The 21762-nt window shown below is 44.9% G+C and overlaps 1 protein-coding gene across 1 annotated transcript in view; it reads right to left on the reverse strand.

Annotated features, from left to right (window-relative positions):
• Window positions 1-21762, reverse strand: part of MDGA2 (MAM domain containing glycosylphosphatidylinositol anchor 2) — a 383424-nt gene that overhangs the window by 153152 nt on the left and 208510 nt on the right. Inside the window, exon 6 of the mRNA XM_075753135.1 lies at window positions 8312-8581. Within this exon, the coding sequence (XP_075609250.1) occupies window positions 8312-8581 (270 nt within the window). The remainder of the gene's footprint in view (window positions 1-8311; window positions 8582-21762) is intronic.

Raw genomic sequence — 21762 nt, forward strand, 5'->3', positions numbered from 1 at the left:
ATGTCGTCCAGGGCTTGATAACCTCCAGGGATGGAGACTGCAAACCCTTCCGGCTGGGGTTCCCGCTTGTGAAACCAGGAGTCGCCCCAGTGGTGCCACACTGGTGTTGGGACAGAAGCTGCAGTCTCCTACCCAAGGAGCCCCGTCTGCCTGCTGGAAGGCTGCTTTCATCTCTCATTTTAAGGAGACGCAGATAATGATTCGAATGCATCAGGGTGGGTACATGAGGGTGAAACAGCAAAAAATGAGTGAAGGCTGCTCAATAAGCAGCGGAGACAAATCGGCAGCTGGCGTTTAGTACGTTTTGATACCCCAAGCAGAAGAAAGGGGAAAAAACCCCAAAACATTTCCTATGCCGCAAACCCCCCCCCGCTGTCACAGCTTGCCGAGCCAGCGTCCAGCCTGCACTCCCGGCCGGACCCGCGGGCTGGGGCTGCCCGTCCCCCCGACTGCCCATCTCGCAGGCAAACGGGAACTTCACAAGCCTCGGCACCAGCCAGACAAGAATTGGGATATAAATTACACAATTCAGAGAAGCTGACACAATCCCCAGTGGGCTGTGCACTTGCCAAACAAATTATAAATCCTCTGAACATTACAGCTGGGTGTTTTCCAGGGCCAATGCCTTTATAAGGTTTAATTCTTGTGCCAAAGCTGTCAAAAAAAAAAAAAAAAAGAAAAAAAAAAAGCAGCCTTGCTGAGTTTTCCTGGATGCCCAAATATAATATATTGCAGATCTTCACTCTTCTCTTTGCCCACACACACTGCAAATGATACTCAGCACACAGTACTTGCCTTTCTTCCAAAAAACCTAGAGCCACCCCCCCGTTCCCAAGGCTCCCCCACCGGACCGTCCCCATCCCCTGCTGCTTGTGTGGCTCAAGAACTTTATTCCACCGAAGGACTCCATTACAGCCTGGATTTGTTCCAACATGGGATGCATTTCCCTTCAACGCTTACTTTTTACTCCCCAGTTCAATGCCACAAAAATGAATCTGGAGCTTATAAAAAATACCCAAAATTAATTCTTAGAGTGGGCTGAGACCTACCAATCCCATTCACAATTGCCTGGTGCAATATAAGTAAGTACATTAAACCACATTTCAATGTCATCGGAGTGTCTCGGTAACATCAAAACAAAACCTTGTACGCTGTTCTTTCTCCTATCTTCTCTTCCTCTCCCTTCCGGATGAGACAAAACTTTGAAAACCTCATTTTTTTCTGCCAAAATGATAACGTTGTTAAGACTACAGACCTCATCATGTATTAATCAGCCAAGATCTAACACAACACTAAACTATGACACCACACCCCTGCCAAAAAAGAATTCATCCTGCATTAGTAGTTGATAATTGCTAGCCAACTGACAGTGAGGATAACTTCTTCTCCTTGCCCCCAGTGAAGAAAGAATGTGACTGCAAGGGTCAGGAGGAGAGAGATCAAATGAATATTACTTCTTGAAATCCCTCCTAATATATCTTTATAGATATGTGGTGCCCAAGAGGCACCAGAGGATGTTTTGCAGAGCAGCAAACCTATTTAAAAGTAAAATTTCTGTACACAAAAATTCTGGGAAGTCCTAATGAAAGGGCAGAAGAATCAACCATTTTATGAACTCGTCCGTGATACATGCCAACCTCGGAGAGAGTGCAGACTGCTATTGCAGATAATAAAAATAAATGGACTTATTAAACTGAAGCTCAACTTTTTTACACATTCATTCTCAGAGCCGTAAACTTTTAGGATAGCGCACTGGTAACTTATGACTGTAGCAACGCACTGGATGTGCCGTAAGATCCGGGTTTCTAGGCTAAAATCTTGTCTCATTGAAATCTCACTCCCAGGGTGCATCGTTCCGTGGAAGAGTCAGAATTGGCTGGTGGGTTTTTTTGGGGGGGATTAAACTGTACTCGTGCTTAAAAAACTGGAAGAGGCCCTGGGGAGATGCGGTGCTGGCTCCCGTGGGTGAGCTGGGAGGGCTGGCGTGGGGTGGGAGACCAAAATTACAAATTACAGAGCTGTTCCTCATCCTCATCTAGCACAGGGGTCTCTCCCAAAACCCATCTGCAAACATTTCGGAAATTCCATTTAAACCCCGCACCGGAGGAAGGTAGTTTGTCTGGTCCAACAAGATACAGCAGAAACTAAGCAAGGTGGTGAGCGTTGTTAAAACAAAGAGTAAATTGCTGAAGGTTACGATAAAAAAAAATAAATTCATTGGCATAATGCAAGAGGGAGGACAGGGAGAGCCTGGCAGGGTGAAGGTCCCCAATGGCCACAGTGGTTCTGCAAAAGCCAAGCCCAGCCTTCCGTCCCTGCACGGCGCTAGCAGAGCTCGCCTGATGCCGCTCCAAAGCTGCTGTCGAGGGATGGCGAAGGCACTGCGGACACGTCACGCAAGCAATGAGAGAGGATCTCAATGTCAGAGCAGCGAGATATGAGAAGAGACTCCTGGGAAGAGCTGGGAGGGGGCTGGAAGAAAGCTGTCAACATTGCAGGTGGAGTTGGTCACTTTACAAAAAAAAAAGATGATGCAAGAGATGAGATGAGATCCGATGAAATGGATGCCTGGGATAAAGACAGCTGGATTCGATGACCCAGGAGGGCCCTTCCAGTCCTATTCCGGAATATGAATTTCAAAACCTTGGCACTTTCATGAAATCGCTATTGCTTTCTAGTCTGCCCTGAAGAAAGCACCACCATCAATGGATACCGAGAGCCAGCACGGGGGCTGCTGCATTCCCACCCTACTGAAGCGTCCCGGAGGGCTCGTCTTTGCCAGCCTCCCCCAGCCTGCAGCACCCACGGCCACGCAGCTCCACGCACAACCGAGCTTTGCACGCCCGCACAGTCCCTCATTAGGAAGTCAACGGTGGTCATCACTCCTGCGTGGTGTAGTAATGCCTGTTTTATGTGTGTGGACATTTGCCAAGGCCTTCGGCCTTCTCCAGCCATGAAATAAGCACTAGTATAATCAGTCTGCTGCGAGACCTTCCCAGAATACAGAGAGAAGAGGAGGGGGAGGAGGAAAGAAAGGGTCCTTCTGCCAGTTGCACAGAAAATCCAACATTTTAGACTTGGCGTGCTGGAGCCAGCATCCCCAACCAGCGCTCCCGCCATCACAGATGATGCCAGCTAACGATCAGGCACGTCAGATGGACACATCGCTCGGCCGCTGGCCACCATCCAGCAGCTGCAAAGCTGCCGGGTGACCCGCTGGGTGACGACTGTCACGGGTGCCACCAAAACCCAATTTCCACCTTTTTGGATAAAAATTGTGAGCCTTCCCTCTGTTCTGGCACTCAGCACCAGCCCGGGCGTGGGGGGGACCTGCTCACATTTCAATTAACAGCAATCGTGTATCTTCGAGGGGTGACAGCAGAGGTGCTGATGTACAACCAGACTTATTTTTATCCCTTACATCATGCAACTGCTCTAAACCAACACGGGAAATTCCTAAGAGCGAGCTCTGGGATAAACAGAGCCATTGCAGGAAAGCAGAAGGGTAAGCAGGTGTGTGAAAATGGACATCAGAAACACCAGATTACAGGTTTGGGGTTGTTAGGGGTTTTTTAAATGTATTATAAAAGCAAGAAAAAATTCATTTATTTCACAATCTAGGTCTTTTTTTTTTTTTTTTCTTTTCCTCATCTTCGTTTTAGCACTCACTACTACACAGTTCACATACAGTTCTTAAAGACATAATGGAATAGGTACTTCCAGCAGTCTCAGCCTCTAAAATGCATTTCCCCAGAGTGCTTTTTGTTCAGCAAAAGCTTTTGTGATAATGTTGAGCACAGGTCATTTAAAATTATTATTTTACATTTAAACTGACAGGGAATCCCACCCCTTTGAAAAATTAACTCCAGACACTTATGTTTCCGCTTCACAGAAGTTAAAAGTCACACAGTCAGAGTCAACTGGCACTAAAAAACAAATGCTGCAGTTACAGTGGAGGAGACGAAGGGATCTATTTAAAGAAGGTACAGCGAGAAGTTGCTGATGAGGCAACAAATCCGAGTTGGTGCATGCTGATACCCTTCCAAATCATTTCAGTGCTCCGTACTTTAAGACCTGTACAACATTTCTCTGGCTCTACCTGTTTCCCAATCTGATGCACAGGTGTCCTTCAAAGAAGCCACCCAGCATTTTTGCTCTCGTACTGGCTGGAGGAGCCACCTTACATCCTTCAGCATCAAAAGCCTTTAATTCTTCATTGACATACTGGTAGCTACAGAGAGATTTTATTTTCATCTACCCCTTCGCAGTGTCTTTGGAGTATTTGTTCTTCCATGCTCTCATAATTCTGAGTACCCAGTTTGAGTCATGTTGAAAATGTATAATTTTCCAGAAGCTGTAGACATATGATTAACTTGATTCGTGCCTCTTTTGACATTTCCAATTGTCACCCAAAATCTGTATGGTATTGAAATGATCATGCTTTATGGAGTACCTTAAGGACTACAGGGCCAATATTACCACTTCTCTAATGCCTTTTGCTTCCCTCGCCAAATATGCATTGAGGAGAGAATTTTAAAGGAGTAAAATAACCTCCAACAGCAAAGTCTGAAAGATCTTCAGGCTAGAAGAGTTTCCTGGGACATGGGATAAGCTGGATGTTCAACTTGCCATGCCAGATCAGGGCAAGGAACTGAGCCTGGGGCACATCACAGATGAGGTCCTACCACGCTCCTGGCAATCACGTGAAGTCCTCCCTGCATAGCGGTGCGTGCACGGGACAGGAAATATCCGTATCACCATGCGTCTTGGCCCAAGGGCTGTGAGTAAACAAGGTTTTTGCATTTGATTTTAACACAACTCTGTGTGTGTGCGTGTTGGCTTCTTATTCTAATTAAAAAAAAAATCCACAGAAGACTGATTATCATTTACCTCTAATTGGGACCAAGAGACGTATATAGTGACAAATTCATGATGAAAGCAAATATTTTGGGTGGGAAAGAACATCCTGGCCGTTGTGATGAATTCTTTCCATTGCATCAGAACAACATTTTTTTTCGCTCCACCAGGAAAAAGACAGAAAAACAGAACACCGTCCAAGCAAGCACAACAAAAAATATTCACATCAGGCATGGAGGTTGTTGGGAACTTTGTTCATCCAGAGGGGGTGTGCTGGATTTCCTACTTGAGAAAGCTTTTTTTTTTTTTTTTTTTAAGTTTTACTAGAAAAAGAGGAGTCAAGATTCTCTTAGAGCTTCCTCTGTTTTCTAATGGTTTTGTCTGGAAATATGCTATGGGAAGCTATTCAAACCACCAGTCTGAGAGCACGATGTGAAGATGGCACTGATGAGAACACCCACCAATACTCAAATGCTAGCAGACGTGCAATCATTTAAAGAACTCATTAATCTAAAGAAAATACTTAGAAAGAAACTTTCATAATTAGAATTGGTGAGCAGCCAGCTTTGCTGAAAAGAGAGAGCATTTCTTCTTTCCCTGGTTTCACCCAAGCCTTTGATGGACTACAATGTCTTTGATGGAATGAATTATTTTGCAATAACTTTGGGTACAATTAAGCTGATAACGGCGCTCTCTAAAACGGCTGTGTTTCACAGACTTCCTCACCAAGATTTTGACAGGCAAACAGCACATGGTCACTGATTTGCCTCTGGTGATCTCCTGCTCAGAGCAAATGGAGGAAATGAAAGATACTGCGTTACGTCTGTACCTCTTAAGGAACGGCGTTGTGGTACTCAAAACAATTTCTCTTTATCACCTCAGCAAAAGCTTCATTAACATCATCTGACGCCAAAAGGGAAAGGCACTGACACAACAGCTCAGCAGAACGGGACAAAGGGAGCGGAGTTTGCAGCTTACACCTCGAATAAGAAAAGGAGTATCTTTAAAGGACGTTGTTTTGTCTGAAAGCGTTAATTTAACTGCTTCAGGAGGCACCATATGAGGGAGGCTCTTCCTCAGCAGCTGTGTGCAACGCCAGTTGTTTTGCAAGGGATCTGCGTTCATCCGAACCAACGAGCAAGCACCCAGCTTGTTTTTGTTGGAAGGATTTACAATTACTTTTAAGTTATACAGGCCAAAAGAGAAAAAAAAATAAAAAATCCAAAGACGGTTATGACTAAATGGGTTCTTCGCGGCAATGGCAGCTTTAGTCTGTTTTTTATGTTAAGAACAAACATTTCCTTTCATGCCAATGCTCACTGGAAGGGGAGGAACTCAAGTAACAGTGGAAAAACAGAGAACATATTAAATGCTTATGTGCATTAGGAGGCTTCCAGATAAACCCTGGGAGCTAACGAATGGAAAGCAATGCACCGAGACCATCAGTGGACCTGCTATTCCACCACTCCTTCAGCAGCACATGGCAATTGCAGAAACTAGTTATTTACAAGATGCAGAAGCAGAGAACTCGTATTACTAGTTATTTACACCCTGGAGAAGCAGAGAACACATGTTACACAGCACTTCCACGCAGGTACGCTTTGCACCATCTCTCAGGTGACATATATTCCCCCAAGCCGTCACGTCTGGTCACCCTGCCATTTCACTCTATTTATCCCCACTTTTTAAGGGCCTCCAAGAAGATCGATGGAGGAGCACAGAGCTGAGCTGAATACACCTCGGTGTCACGTCGGCACCTCAATGCCTGCTCATTAAACACAGCCTCATCTGTTGCTTATCGATCCACATAATTTCTGACTTTCAAATAGGATAAATTACTTTTGTTACTCATTTATTTACCTTTATTTGTTTCCTTTTGAAGGATTCTCTCTGGGTTTAGATTTTTTTAACTATTATTAAATTGCTGGTAGCAATGCATTGGGGCTAGAAGAGAGCTGTGCTTCATTTATTTAATGGGCTGTTCCTCGTTGCAGGCCCTTCTCAGAATTAACAGGGCCACACAGCAGAAAGGGAAAAAGAAAAAAGTCACCTCAAATGCTTTAATGATATTTTGTTCAACGTCTTGCAGCTCCTAGGCATCTCATAGGCACGGCCTTCTATAAATAAAAATTATTATGCTATGACTCATGAAATTTGTATCTGCAGGGAGCTAGGGACTTGGCTTTTCCTCTGGGCTCCCCGGTGCTGTCTGCTGGGTCAATTAAAATATCGAGATTTCTTTTCACACAAAGTCTTTCCTCTCCCTCTGCTTATTCTGAGTGTGTTTCACTCACATCTCCCTTTCACAACCTCATCGCCATTGTAAATCACAGCAAATTAATGTCGATGCTATGTTCCTGAAACAAGACTGCTTTTGCCTCTTGACAACAAAACCTCTAAGCCAAATGTCAAAAATTCAAATGGAAATACAATATTACAAATAAAACTGTGGACATCTCCTGATAAACTCCTGCAGTCCTAGGCTGATGCAATGTTCTCTCCCTGACCTGCAGAACAGAAATAGCTTCTAATTCCTCGTCCTGCTGAAGTGTATGATATGCTGGGCAATAAGAAGTGAACAGGGGTTATGGCTCTCATAAAATATTCACACCACCGGGTCTTTATACAGCAGTTTCTCCTGAGTATGATTAATCACATGCTATTATTTAAAGTTCCTATAGCGTGGGAGTTTATGTTTCACTACCATTCACAGATTAGATTATGGAAAATTAGTTTCAGATTAACTGTTTGGTTCAGGTAGATTAATCCCCTCCAATGATGCCTATCAGCCAATCGAACTCCTTCTTCAAACCAAGTGGCCATGTCCCTGGGGTTAGCCAGCAAGCGATAAACAACCGGGGAGAGTTTCTCTCCACCTGGCAGTAATCGTTCTGCAAGCACTCTTCTCTTACTTTTATCTAAGAGACATTTATCCTGCTATTTAGTATAATTAAAGCATAGGTACTAATCTAAAGCTCCTACCCAGGGAGCAGTCGTCTGATGGCAGCAGATTCACAGCATGCACAACAGCCTTAATTTCAATAACATGTTCAGCTGATGAGGAGGAAGAAAAGGGTGAGGTAGGTAATGCCGTCTCTGGGAGCTCGGGATGCATTCGCTGCCAAGCCAGCGCGTGCAGGGGACCAGCACAGGCAATGCCCAGAAGACAGGGTCCTTTGGCCACCGTTTGTCTCCGGTTTGGATGGGAGAGCTGCTGCATCTTTACAGTCCAAAGGGACACCATGCCACCCTTGCTCCAGCTCAGGGGTTGGAGCCCAGCACAAGAGCCACTGGCCATTTGAAGTCACTGCTAATTCATCTCATACATTATTAGAAATGACCAGAAATACATTTGGAAACACAGGACACCACTACGTGAACACTGCTACCCTGTCAAATTAGGATTCAATTGATCATCCAAGACAAAGGTCAATAGTTTGCCAACTCAACTTACCTCTTACAATGATGTTGGTGGACTTTTTCGCAGGATTTCCAACATTGTTATTGGCAATGCAACTGTACGTGCCAGCATCTTCTGATGTGATGGCAGGTATCGTTAAAGTGCCGCCGTTCAGGACCGTCTTCTCGGGCAGGATGCCGGCAGACCTCACCCACGTCAGGCTGGGGGCTGGCTCCCCTCCTGTCGTCACACAGACTAAGGTGATTGCTTCTCCAGGGTTCACCACTATTGGGTCATCCACAAGAAGTTTAATTGAAGGGGATGCTGCAAAACACAAGCGGAAGAGAAAGGTGTAGCAGGGCTACGTCCGTGGCATTGCCCAGTCCTGAGAAGCACGCTCATGCCAACTGGGACGAGCAAAGGCACTTCAGCTACCGCGCTCCTCGCACGACGAAGGGTGCTCCCTGTGCCGATGCTCCCCCTGACACCCCACTTCTCACCCTGCTCTGCACCCTGCTCAGCTATCGTCTTTCACCTTGCTGTCAAACTGCAGATGAGGATCTATGTATGGACAACCCCACAGCTCTGCTTGGGAAGTAACGTCTAATATATGGGACAGGTGCCAGCACACTGGATTTTAAACCCTGAAAGAAAGGAATTAGTAACAATCTTCTTATTTGGCATGGAAAGCATGCTGCTCTCATCAAGTCAGATCCTACCCGTTGAAAACCAGCCCTCTTAATCCACCCGCCTCCCTGATGACCTCCTTGGGACTTGGCTGCCAACTGAGATGCATTTGTAGAGTTTGAGGTGGGTCTGTTGAATCAGGAAGAGCCATCTCCCTTGGGACAACATCTCCATGCACACCGGGAAACTGAAGAATCCAGCACAGATGCTTTTTTCCCTGCATGGACTGTGCAACCTGCAGCTCACCGCACCAGCAGACAGCGTGGCCACGGCTCCATCTCCTCACAGACACACGGGAGAGGTCCAGGCTTGGCCCCTACTAACTCCCCTACCACGGCCAGGGTGACACAGGCTGCGTGACCAGTGGCAGGGGCTTTGGTGGGGCAGGACCACCATACCAGCCAAACTATGTCACAGCACAGGCTAATAGAAAGATGCTGCTGCTGGTGGTCCCAGAAGGGAGAAGGCGAGTGATTAAAGTTCATTCTCTGTTCTTACCTGTTATATTCCATGAAATAACTACATGTGATATAAGGGGAGCAACAGAAACGCTCAGTATGAGGGGACAGGGCAGCGCAATCCAGTTTAGATGCTGGAATTCAAAATCACAATCTGAGCTGTGACATCCCCTGTCATTTGTGTTGAGGGACCCACCCGTGCTGGATTCGGGCTTTGCTTGAAGGCATACCCTAAACCACCTGAGTGATGAGCCAGTATATAAATACACATTGCTAGTACAGAAAAAGCAGCAATGCTAAATAAATCCAGGCATAAAGGTAAAGGACTGAGGTTCTGGGCAAAGAATAGCAGAAAATGTGATAATAAAAAAATGAAAGGAAATAAAAGTGTTACATCCAAAAATCATATTGCTATCCTCATTATTACAGAGATATATTCTTGTGTGTTCTGCTTTCTATATGAATCTTATTTCAATATTAAAGGAATACACACTAATCGCTAAAGGCAAATACAAGAGTCAACTCTAAAATCAGATTTTTCTTTATTTGGAGTTCACTCAAGAGGAATTAACTTTCTCTGCATTCCGAAGCTGGAGCACAGGAAAGGGAAGCACATCACTTACACCTGACCCAGCACAGCGAGAACAGGCAACCCCCAGCTGGGGAAGCACTTTAAGAGAGCAGGAGAGCCGAGGTTAACAAGCAAAGTCCCCTCTTCCAGCTCCTCCCAGCTTGGGACCCTGCACATGCTTCCTCGCATAAACTCCTGGGTTCATGTAACCAACTTAAAGGTGAAGAAACTGGGTGCATGGATAAAAATACAAACCAAATGTCAACACTGACCACTAACTGTGCCAGCATCTCTTTGCTCATGTCCTCTGACCTCATGTTCTTTCATCAGGTGATGCATCCATCAGCTGATGGACCCCTGTTTTGGGATTAGAGGTATGAAGCTGGGCACTATGTCGTGTTTCATGCTGAAGCAGATTTTGCATGGGCAAAGGAGGCAGAAGCAGGGATCCAGGTACCCGCTGTGCAACTAGAACTGAGCTCCAGACCCATAAGGTCATCACCAGCCAGGGGTAGCACTCAGCTGGCCCCTCTTGCTCTCTCCCTCCCTCCCGAGTTTAATGATTTTTTTCTGTACAACTCTGGCAAGGAGCTGCTCTCTGCTCTCACTAAACATCAAGTCATGAGACAGGTAACAAGAGAACCACAAATAATGCTTCAAAACTTAGAACAAAAGATGAAAGCTCCAACAATGTCAACCCAACCTAGTGGTGCTGTTTACCATAATGGCCTCATAATCCTCCAGATGAAAGGGGACCCTTCGCCATCCTTCAGGTAGAGAGACAAAGATAGCAGCTGATGTGATAAAAATGCTGTGATACACCCCTTTCATCACAGCACTCAAAACAGTAAGTACATGAAAATTATGGTTTGCATACAGCAATTTCTCTTTGCTTACACCACACATTTCACTTAACTACAACCTAAACCACCAGACAAACACAAACAAAAATTCAGCAATACACTCTACTACTACTATTAAAAGCCTGATTTACACCAAAGAATATTAGGAGATTCAGAAGGGGTGTTAAGGTTTCCAGCAAATGAAACTCAGGGTAGCATAAAAAGGGTCAAATATCTATTAGGAATAGAATACGAATCCACAGCAACAACGAGCTATTATTTTGATATTTCTCTGCTTGAAACCCTATACATAATCTGCACCATATCACAACGCACCAATAACACAGAACTTCTTATTTTTGCTTTATGGTGCAACCGAGGATAGAATTGGGTCTACCGCACCGCTTGCCTGATTTATTGTCACATGCACATTGCCAAATTCTGGCCTAGGAATGGAGAGATTGGAAGTTTCCTGGTGGTCACTTGGACTTTGTCCTTCCACCGCTGAAATAGCCCCAGCCATCCCCACGCCTGCCCATCTCTGAGAGCACAACCTCCACGCTCGCTGCAATCAGCATTGACCTCTCCTCCTTCCAGCCAGGGATGGGGAAAGGTGGTACCCAACATCCCTCTGCTCACGTGCCAGACACGAGCTGCAGACCCATGGCTCCTCCTCACAGCTCTGACTGGCTGTTTCGGCAAGGGAAGCGGGGAGAGAAAAAAGAAAGAAGCAGGGAGAGTTAGCGAGGGAACGACGGAGGCAAATGGCAAAAATCCCAAATGCTCGATAACTCCAGTGATGTGCTCAGGCACGGTCGGGTGGCAGAAAAGTGGCTTTAGCTCTAAGTCAGAGAGTGCTTGTGTTCACTTCTGGACATCAGCCTGGACCTAGATGTGGAAACAAACGGGGCTAAATCACAGGTTTAGTACAGGAAGACCTGTATTAATTGCCTTGGGTTAACTAACAGCATGTAGGGCTTCTGCAGGTCTGTTTTACAGGATAGCTCCTCTGTTTGACTCCAGTCAGAAACGCTCTCCCCTCCCAACCCGGAGGAACACCTCTAGCTGCTCCCCAGAGGATGCTGCAGCAAGGCAGCTGCAAACAGCGGCCTCTCCCCACAGGTTGGGAACGCAAAGCTGTAGCGCAGAAAGGAGCAATGAAGGCACGACGACAAGGCTCCATGTAAGAGTAGAGCCAGTAAGCCCTGGACTGGGCTGCACAGGGTTGCTGCAGAATCCCTCTCTCTCCCAGATTTTCTGAGCAAACATCTGTTAGACACAAAGTTTGTGGCAGGCTCGTGTCTGAGCTAGGGAAATGGAGCTCACTATCATGCGAGATCTTCTCCCTGTTCCAGTTTCAATGACAGCAAGAGGTACTGCCAGAAAGGGGATTCCTCTTATCTACCTTGAGCTATCTTCTGGCAAGAACCTTCCCCTGTGGTATCCATCTCTCCCTGCTGACTGCAGGCAGAGCCCAAAGATTAGTTTAATCTCGACGGGTAAGATTTAGATGGCAGCAGATAGGTGACATCAATGCCACCCTTAGGATGATTTAGAAATGCATCAGGAGCCTACAGATGGCAATGGGCAGAAAGTGCCGTTTTTAACAATGTGTGTGTGCCAACCTCCCTCTGATCCCAGCGTTTTGCAAACCCTCTTAGATCCCTGCACTTTCAGAAAACTGAAATTTTGGCCTAATCCTCTCTCTAAAATGGATTTCTTGTCTCTTATTTATTTGTAAACTTTTGGGGCTAAGTACCCCACACAGCATAAATCTGAACTGTGTAATTCATCGCCACACATTTTTTTTTTGGTCCAGCATGATTAAAAAATGGAGCAGGCATTTATAAAGATGACAAGATGATCCAGAGCAATTATAATAGTTGATGATTATACCAAAATATTGTTGAAGGGTTATTAAAACTCATGCTTCAGGGCATAAAATGTTATATTTTTTTTCTGGAATGGGAGGGCAGACTATCACATATCTGCCTACTGCACACTTTTTATACACTGTTCTGAAATGTCTCCTGCTGGCTCTTGTTAAGGACAGTCGTGAGATCTGATCCAAATGGACAATGCATGTGTTTATACGGTCTTTGCATTTGTAAAGCATCTAGCGTGATTGAACTCCCACCAGGAGACCCACGCTGCAGTCCCAACAGCTCAAGCTGCAATACAGCAGGAAATAATGTAATGGAGTCAGAAGGAAGAGGAGATAAAGACTTCTCCAAAAGATCTGACTCTCATTAAAATGACATTATTTTAAAAACTAGTACATGCAATTGTGTTTTCCTGGCACAAGCCTGAAACCTGCTGGTTTTGTCTTTACAATGTATCTTGTTTTGGGGAGTTGGGCTTCAGCCTCCAAGATACAAGTGGTTTTACCCAAGGGCATCCTCATCAACTGTGGGAGCAGAAATACAAGAGTGAGCCAAGCTCCCTTCTGCTTCGACAACCCAGCCTGCTGTCCCGAAACACGGCTGGAGCCAGTCCTGACATTTTGTTCAGTTTTTGAAAGGCACAGAAAGATAACCTGAGCTCTTTGAGGCTCGAGAAGACCGTCACATCCTTATAAACAAGCTTTCACACGGTTCCAGCCCAGATCATTTGAAAAGGTAAGTATTGCAGTGACAGTAAGGCAGCAATTTATGCCTCCAATCTTGATTTTATTATTTACGTTTTACAAAATTTAGTTTCAGCAAGCAAAGTACTTGGCTGGTCACCACATTTACAGAGGGCTCTTCTTACATGAAAGACACTTTCCAGTCCAAGTACTTTGAAACCCCCCGAACTCCGCAGGTAGATGTGGAATCCAAAGAAAAGTTGTGCAGCTGCACCAGCCCAGAAGTTTCCTCTGCTAAACAGCTGCCTCCTGGCATAAGGACGAGCTCCTCAGTTTCTGCTTAAATCTTGCAGAGATCCCACCAAATTCCATTGAAAGGTTTAACTTAGGGATATGTTTTATTATTTTCCACTGCTATATTCTTCTGGATTTGGTTTAACCTCGCATTATGTCATTTATTCACTTCTGCTGTCTTCCTTCCTATTCATCTCCTCTCTAAACAAAATAGTCTGAACTTTTTCACTTCTTCCCTCACAGCCCCAGAGTTCCATCTGCTCATATCACAAACCCCCGGGTTTGGGTCATGGAGACACACGGACACACAGACACGCAGATACAGCACTGACGTCCTCAAGTTCACGTAGAGTTGAAGAGTGATGGATTTTATAGTTTTATGGTAATGTTCAGTACCGGTTTGGAAAATGGAGCATCAGAGCCAACACAACTGTGCAACACCAAAACTGATGGAGACACAGGAGGTGCTCACGTATGAAATCTTATCATTTATACAGAATTCCTAACGGAACAAAAATGTCCCTGCCAAAAGGAGTTAATACTAAACAGAGCGTATGATCACCCCCAAAGCCACTTCCAAAGCTTCACCCTGGCTGAGGTCTCTCTCAGATGACCACCAGCCATCAGTATTAACGGGACAAACGCTGGGCCATCCAGGTCTGGCAAGCAAAGCATCTCCCAGCCAGAACCTTCACCCCAGCTCTGGCAGAGACTCTGCCAGGCAACCTGCCCAGCGGAAACTTTCTTTCAACTCTCTGATAGAAATAATAAAATTCATTATAAAACAATAGCAAGCTTTGGTAAATATTTCCATGGGTGAGTGCATGGAACAAGCTTTCCAAACATCGTATTTGGACATCGTAATGAGAACGGCTCAGTGTTCAAATGAGCTCTGCATCTTTACTGCCCTTTAGAAGTAGGGGTTTCTGAGCGCCAGTCCCACATTTTGAAGTCATGGTTGGTTTGCCAGGGGACAAAGAAAGCCGCAGTGCCACTCCGAGCTCTTCCCCGGGAAGAACAAGGCACTACTCATGACGAGGGAAACTGTTCAGGTCCCCATTCATATTGCAGCTGCATCCTTTTTAAAGGGACTTCAATTCAGAGGCTTTCGTGTGCAAGTATTGCTTCTGCATCCACTGTATTTCACGGGACTGTAGAGCCTGGCTGTGAACTCCACAGTGCATATGACAAAGTGCTATTGGAAGTACACCGGGTCACAATGCACGGCCCTGCTAGTCCACTCACTACAGAGAATTTAAATCAGAACAGCATCTTTTTTTTTTTTTTTTTTTTAACCTAATATTAACACGTGCACACAAGACAAGCTAGGCGCTGATGACATACAGGTGGAGATTCATTATAAAATGTGGCTACAACATATACCAGTCCTCACAGAGTAATAAAACAGCACGCACCACGCACTACTTCTGATTAATGACTGGGGCAGAAGTTTCTCAGATCCAGCACAAAGCTAGCAGTCCTTAAGTCACCACTAACACCCGAGGATACACCCTTAACCACCGCAGTTTACCAAGCACCTTCGACATAACAACCTAGCTCTACAACAAAATGCTTCCAGTTTAAATTGGGATCATCAGCAGGGAGACTGGAAACATCTTCTAATCAATGATCCGGTGCTGATCTTCACTGAACTTGAAAGAAGCAGAGTCTCAGGTGCTGCCTGGGATGGGTATCTGAGACAGATACTACACTGGGAGGAAAAAGGTATCTGTCACTGATGTAGCATACAGAAAAAATCCAACGCCAACGCATGTTATAATTACAGTGAGACAAATATATGTATTTAGATTGGGTATATGGGATTGAGAAAATGTCACAATTGGCTTTAGGGATTACTGAAAATGCAGAAGACGACTAAGACTTTAATAGCAATATCAAAGTAGAGGCAGAAAGTCATGTCCTTGACAACTCACTCATCTATGATGAATAAAAATGAAAAAAAAATGAAAAGACATTATTTCCTCCAGTTTTGTGAACTATTTTATATGCAGAACTGAAGTAATAGAACATAACTGAATTATGCTTTCATATATACGTGTATGTGTATGCATCCCTTTAATTTACAGCCATGATTTCTTGCAGGAATATAATGCATATACCCCTAAGTAAACACATTATGAATACTCCCTTTCGAGTCAGAGCGAAAAGAGAGAACATTTGAAGTCCCTGCTGGACTGGGAGCACCATTTCTGTACTTACTCAGTAAAGTTCAAAAAAGAATAGATTATAATTCCCAGCTGAGATCCAGATTTTAAATTACAGGGTAAAAATAAACTTTTTATTGACCACCCTGCCACAGCACGCTGCAATATGGCAGGACCATTCTTTTCATCAATAGTCCTTAAAAAAGAAGGGGCAAAGGATTCCCGGGGCAGATTCATCTTTGTCTTGGCAAGGAGTTCTCCAACAAGGCCAAGGGAGAAAAATTATGGAGACACACTTAAGCATGAGCTCTTTACAGGCTTAGGACCAGAATTCATCACAGAATCACAGGATGGTTGAGGTTGGAGGCATCTCTGGAGGTCATCTGGTCCAACCCCCTGCTCAAGCAGGGTCCCCTACTGGAGTTTGCCCAGGGCCGTGTCCAGACAGCTTTTGAACATCTCTGAAGATGAAGACTCCACAACTTCTCTAGGTAACTTGTGCCAGTGCTCAATCACCCTCGCTGTAAAAATGTGGTTTTATAGTCACTGTCTACTAGTGATCAGTCATGCAGAGCTCTGAACTTCAGTGGTGTCTCCTTCAGGTGCTGCATGCAATCTAAACGCAGAAGAGCAGCAAAATACTCCAGCTGTAACAACTTCCAGATGTGCTCACCATGTATATCAACCGTATTTTTGTGTTACTCGCTCTTTTTCCCATTTCACCACCACTGCCTTCACAATTCCAGCACTTACAGGGCAGAGAAAATAAACGCAAAGGGCTCAAATCCTAATTCTTTCAGGTATGTTTCGGTTTTGTTTGTTTTTTTTTTTTTTTTACTTAATACATGGAATTACTGAAGTAATATTTTCCCAGGCCAGATTTCAGTATTGCAAATGTTTTAGGGTTCTCATCTTTGCAAAATCACCTGGATTTGTTCTAGCACAAAGGGGTGGCTCCCCCCTGTCCAGGTGCCCCCAGTTGCTGAAGACACCCATTAGCCTGTGTGCCTTAACCTCAGACTGGGGTGCATGTGCCCCCCCTGTACCAGCAGTCACCACCCAATTTGAATACGTTACTGGGTCACAGACAAAACCAACTCAGTTTCCCCTGAGCCTGCCACGAAAAAAAAACAGGAGCTTAAAGTTGAGTAAAGTGCAAGATGATTTTGTCCAGGCATACTATCAAGAATGGAAAATTATCAGGTTGCAGGGGAAGAAGGGAAGGGACTTAGGGGAAAGAAATAAAGCAAAGAACGAGATTATATTTAAGAGGGTCCATTTTCAGCTGGACTCGGTTCCTCACGCTGTAGAACACCATCCCTGGTTCACGCACATGGACAAGGTGGCCCGGAGCACCAGCCCAGGTAACCCTGGCCAACTCCCTGCGCTCTCCCTCTATTCTCAATAGCCATTTTTTTTATTTTTTTTTCCCTCCTCCAACTTTTTCTGAAATCCTCTGTTTTTTAACCAATGGGGAAGCAGCTTTGATGACTCATCTCTTTATTCCCGATTTGCCTGGCTGCTTTTCATCCAGCAGCAGCAGCACTTTGATGACTCGCACTTTGCTCGTGCTGCCATTCACGCACAGATGTGGCATTGATAGCTCCAACAGGGAGGAGGGGAGGCGGATATGTTTGCTATTCAGAGCACTTCCTCAGTGGTTACGCTCTGGAGATGACTACAATAGCTCACAGCTCCCACACTGTATGAACTATTCATTCTGTGGACATTTTATCAAGAGGGTATGAAAGGAAGGCAGGATCCTCCCTTTAGCAGCAGAGCAGTGTTAAATCAGCTTAACCCAATCATGAAACTGTCCCCTTCATTGCTATATTTAGATGCACAGTTGTACATGTAGGCTTAAACTCATCTTGGCTAATTTCAACCACCTGAAAGTCAGCCAGGCAATCTGAGGTCATGTGTCTTGAAGAGATATGAGCACCCCTAAAGCACAATTCCTGCTCTCCAAAAATAGATGGGATGAATTGCTCTTTGGAGCCATCTCGCTCCACCAAGTACGGTGCTCCCTGAACAACCGTGTACTGCAGACACCTAAGCTTTCAGACTCCTATCTAGGTGAGACAAATCCTGTCCTGCGACAGCAGCAATCGCCCACACAATTAGTGGATTAGGAATGACTGACTAATGAGGAGCCACAGAGAAATGACCCTCAGGGTTACGGTGGACGCAATCTGGACAGAAAGCAAACATTAGCACTATGTGCTCAGTAAAACGGACGCAGAAACAAGAACTTTGTTGGGAAATGTATGGAACAAGCCCTGCATTGAACCCCATGGTCATGAGGCTGGGTGCTGCCCTGAAGCACTGAACTTCACCAAGGAGGTGGTCAGAGGAGACCAACAGGAACAGTGTGAGGTAGAGACGATGTGACTCACCGGCAAAAACTAAGGAGCTAGGTTCGTTATCCAACAGAAGAGGTGGGAAAAGAACCATCTCCAAATATACGAAATGTTGCTGCAAAGGGGAAGAGGACAATCTCTCCTTCGTGCCATGGTGGACAGGACCAGACTGCCCACCAATATGTGGCACCGCTGCTGCTGGCAGCCAGCTTAAATGGACATTGGTAGGACAAGGTTTAGATCCAGTGCATTCTGCCATGAAGAATGGGACTGGATGACCTCTTGGGGTCCTTCCCAGCTTTATTTTCTATTATTCCTTTTTGCTAAAGCATTAAAAAACCCCAACCATACAACTCTGAGTATACAGCTGGCTGTATTTCTTATCTGAGGATTTCAAGCCTTTTTAGTGCAGGATCACATCTCGCTGTCGCGCTGAGAATACCAGGGGATGCTAAGAGAAATATTTTTTCAAAATGAGATAATTCTCTTAACTCTGTACTGTCTGAATGAAAGGAAACAAAGCAAGTTTATCGTGACAGACTACTGCTTTAATGAAAGGATTAAAAGTGAATTAAGCCTTTTTCAATTTGTTTCCCACCACACACCCCAGACAGAACGCCAGCTTCAGCTGTGATTTGAATGAACTATGGCATGCAGCTGAAAAATCACGTATTGAAATACTCATCTTTCTTGGTAAAAGTTATTGTTGTGGATTATTTCTTTCTATGTTGGAGGCTGCCAAAAAATCAGTTTCAATATCATGTATTAATGATCACCTGCACTAAGCAGCCTGCACTGGCTGCTAATACACATTTTCAAATTAATATGTGCCACCAAAAATGCTCTGTAGATCAAGATAAAAGTTTTATTTGCTTTTACTCAATAATATTAGAACAAATAATTCAGGAAGCCCTGAATTTCAGTGGGCTTATGGGTAAATATCATGCTTTTTCTCTGACACTTTGAAACAATGAACACTCTTAAAAGGATCCATTTACGTTATTAGATCCGGGCATTCAGATGCGCGATTCAGCGTTAGCTGTATCTAAAGTTACCTTTCCCAGCTCTAAGGATTAAATAGTGAGTCACATGCAAATTGGTGGCAGATTTTAAAATCATCTGTCAGTAATTCCTGTTTGACACAGAGCAGAATTACGCTTGGAATAACATAATCCTTGTATTTATAAAGGAGACTGCACTTGTTCCTGCTAAGTGTCTTCAAAAAGAAGCACCTCCTGACCAACGTATGGTCCAGGCTAAGGCAGGGTGATAAATCTTTAGGACTTTCATCAGTTCTCACATAGACAACGATATCCTGGGGAGAGGAGATAATACTGAATTCAAATAACTTCCACAACACTGCTTTGCCTTTTAACGTGCTTGCTTTAATCCCAGCACTACAGAACCGTCTTCATCAGAAGGTATCTCTGGAGGCGTCTGGTCAGAGCCCTACTTGAAGCAATGCCAATTAGATCAGGTTGCTTAGGCCTCACCCAAAGTTTGAGTATCTTGCCCAAGGTGAGCAAACCCAACTCCTTCAGCCTCCTCCCACGTGTCACATGCTCTAGCTCCAGACCATCTTGGTGGCCTCCACTCGTCTTGCTCCAGTCCATCTGTGTCTGTCTTACTCTAGGGAGCGCCAAACTGGATGCAATGGTCTGGATGCTGTCTCAAAGCACTGATCAGAGGGGAAGGATCACTGTCCTGGACCTGCTGGCTGCAGTCCCACCAGTACAGCCAAGCTTGCTATTGGCCTTTTTGGCATGGCCACATTGCTGGCTCACGCTGAACTTGTCTGCAGGGCAACCCAGCTCCCTTCCTGTAAAGGTACTTTCTAGCCAGTTGGCCCCAACATGTACATGGGTGGTTGTTCCTCCCCAGGGGCAGGACGTGGCATTTAGCTGAATTTCATGAGGCTCCTGTTTGCTCTTTTCTCCATCCTGTCAAGACCTCTGTTTTGATCACCACTCCCAATTTGCTATTGTCCAAGAACTTAACCAAAAGCGCACTTGGTCCCATTGTTTTGGTGATTAATGAAAATGTTGTACACGATTGTTCACAGTTTTGATCCCCAAGGGACGACGTAAATAAATGATCACCAGTTAGACATCATGCCACCCTTCAAGCCCAAAGGCCCAGCCAATTTTTGACTAATCATTCACATCTCAATCCTGGCTATAAGGAAGGCATCGGACGTCATGTCAAAGGTCCTACTAAAGACAAGGCAGGAGGATGAGAAGGTATCTAGAGGAACCAAGGAGGTGACTCCAAAACACTTGTAAATGGGAACAGGAGATGAGAAAGGTGTTGAGGAGCCGTTTCTATGAGAAGACACAACCTGTAGCACAGTGCTCCCCCCACTCCAGAAGCCTTTGCTGCAAACTGCCTTTTGTGCTTCCTGCAGTTTCAAACTGTGAGGACTGTTTGGAGGAAAAAAATCATTGATTTCAGGAATCTAAATACACTAAGAGCTCTAAGAGAGTGAAAAACATGAGTGGGGAAAGACACATGTGAGTGCCACGCACAAAACCTCTGTGACCTTGGGGAAGAGACAGGACAATAGCAACCCCAGGAGAAGCCCAATGAGTAGAGTAAGAGCCAGAATTGGATCAATCGGATTTCTTCTTTGGTGCAGCATGGACATTGTGAAGCAATGAACACGGGTAACGTAGACAGAACTATGGAGGTCATGACTTGGTGGGACACCCACCCTCACAGCTGATCCTCTTCCGACAGCCTGGAGATTCAAGCACGTACACTGCGAAAATTGTCAGGGTTCCTCCTCCTTTTCAGAATAACCCCTTGATTTTGTTGCAAAGCAGCTGCATTTGGTTTTACAACTCCCGCTTGCAATAACTTACCCAAATTAACTTCTATGTGCTGATTTTAAAGGGACTCAGTCTACTAAAAACAAATGAGAGTTGCAAAATTAGTCCCTCTGCTGTTCTTCCTCACATCTTGACTTCTATTTCTGTTCCTGCCACTCACTAGCAATCTGCCAGCAGGTGAATCACTTCACAGTGTTTCTGCTTCCCTTCAAATTTCTCACCTATTCAGATAATAAATTTGCAGAGTAATACCTGTCTTTAGACACAAAGTGGGTCTGCGCTCAACAAGTGCCTCTACCTGCTGCTGTACAATATTACTGCTAATTGTCATCTTGGGCTTCAGCATATGCATGGTCACATGCTTCTGAGATGATCTCAGCTTCTGTCATTACAACATCCACTTTGGTTTTTGCATTTTCAACTAGTCTGCACTGGAACAAAGAAATCCGTGTGTCAGAAAACTGATGCCAATGGCCTCTATCTCCTGCAGTACCTACAGACATGCGATGGTGCGTCTAAGGCTCCAGACGCACACAGAACAGCTGTAATTAAGAAGCTGCTGTTGAATGAAGGGGGTGTGAGTGTACCTAATTATACCTACGTGTAACGCCTTAAATCTGCATCATGTCCAAAGTATACTGATGAATACACATTCATCCGATGGCATCAGCGTAATTACCTCTCTAATTATTCAAGGAGAAGTAGGCAGAAAGTTTCCTCTGGATTGGTTCTAT

This window comes from Balearica regulorum, chromosome 5, assembly GCF_011004875.1.
Source record: "Balearica regulorum gibbericeps isolate bBalReg1 chromosome 5, bBalReg1.pri, whole genome shotgun sequence".
In the NCBI taxonomy this organism is placed as follows: Eukaryota; Metazoa; Chordata; class Aves; order Gruiformes; family Gruidae; genus Balearica; species Balearica regulorum.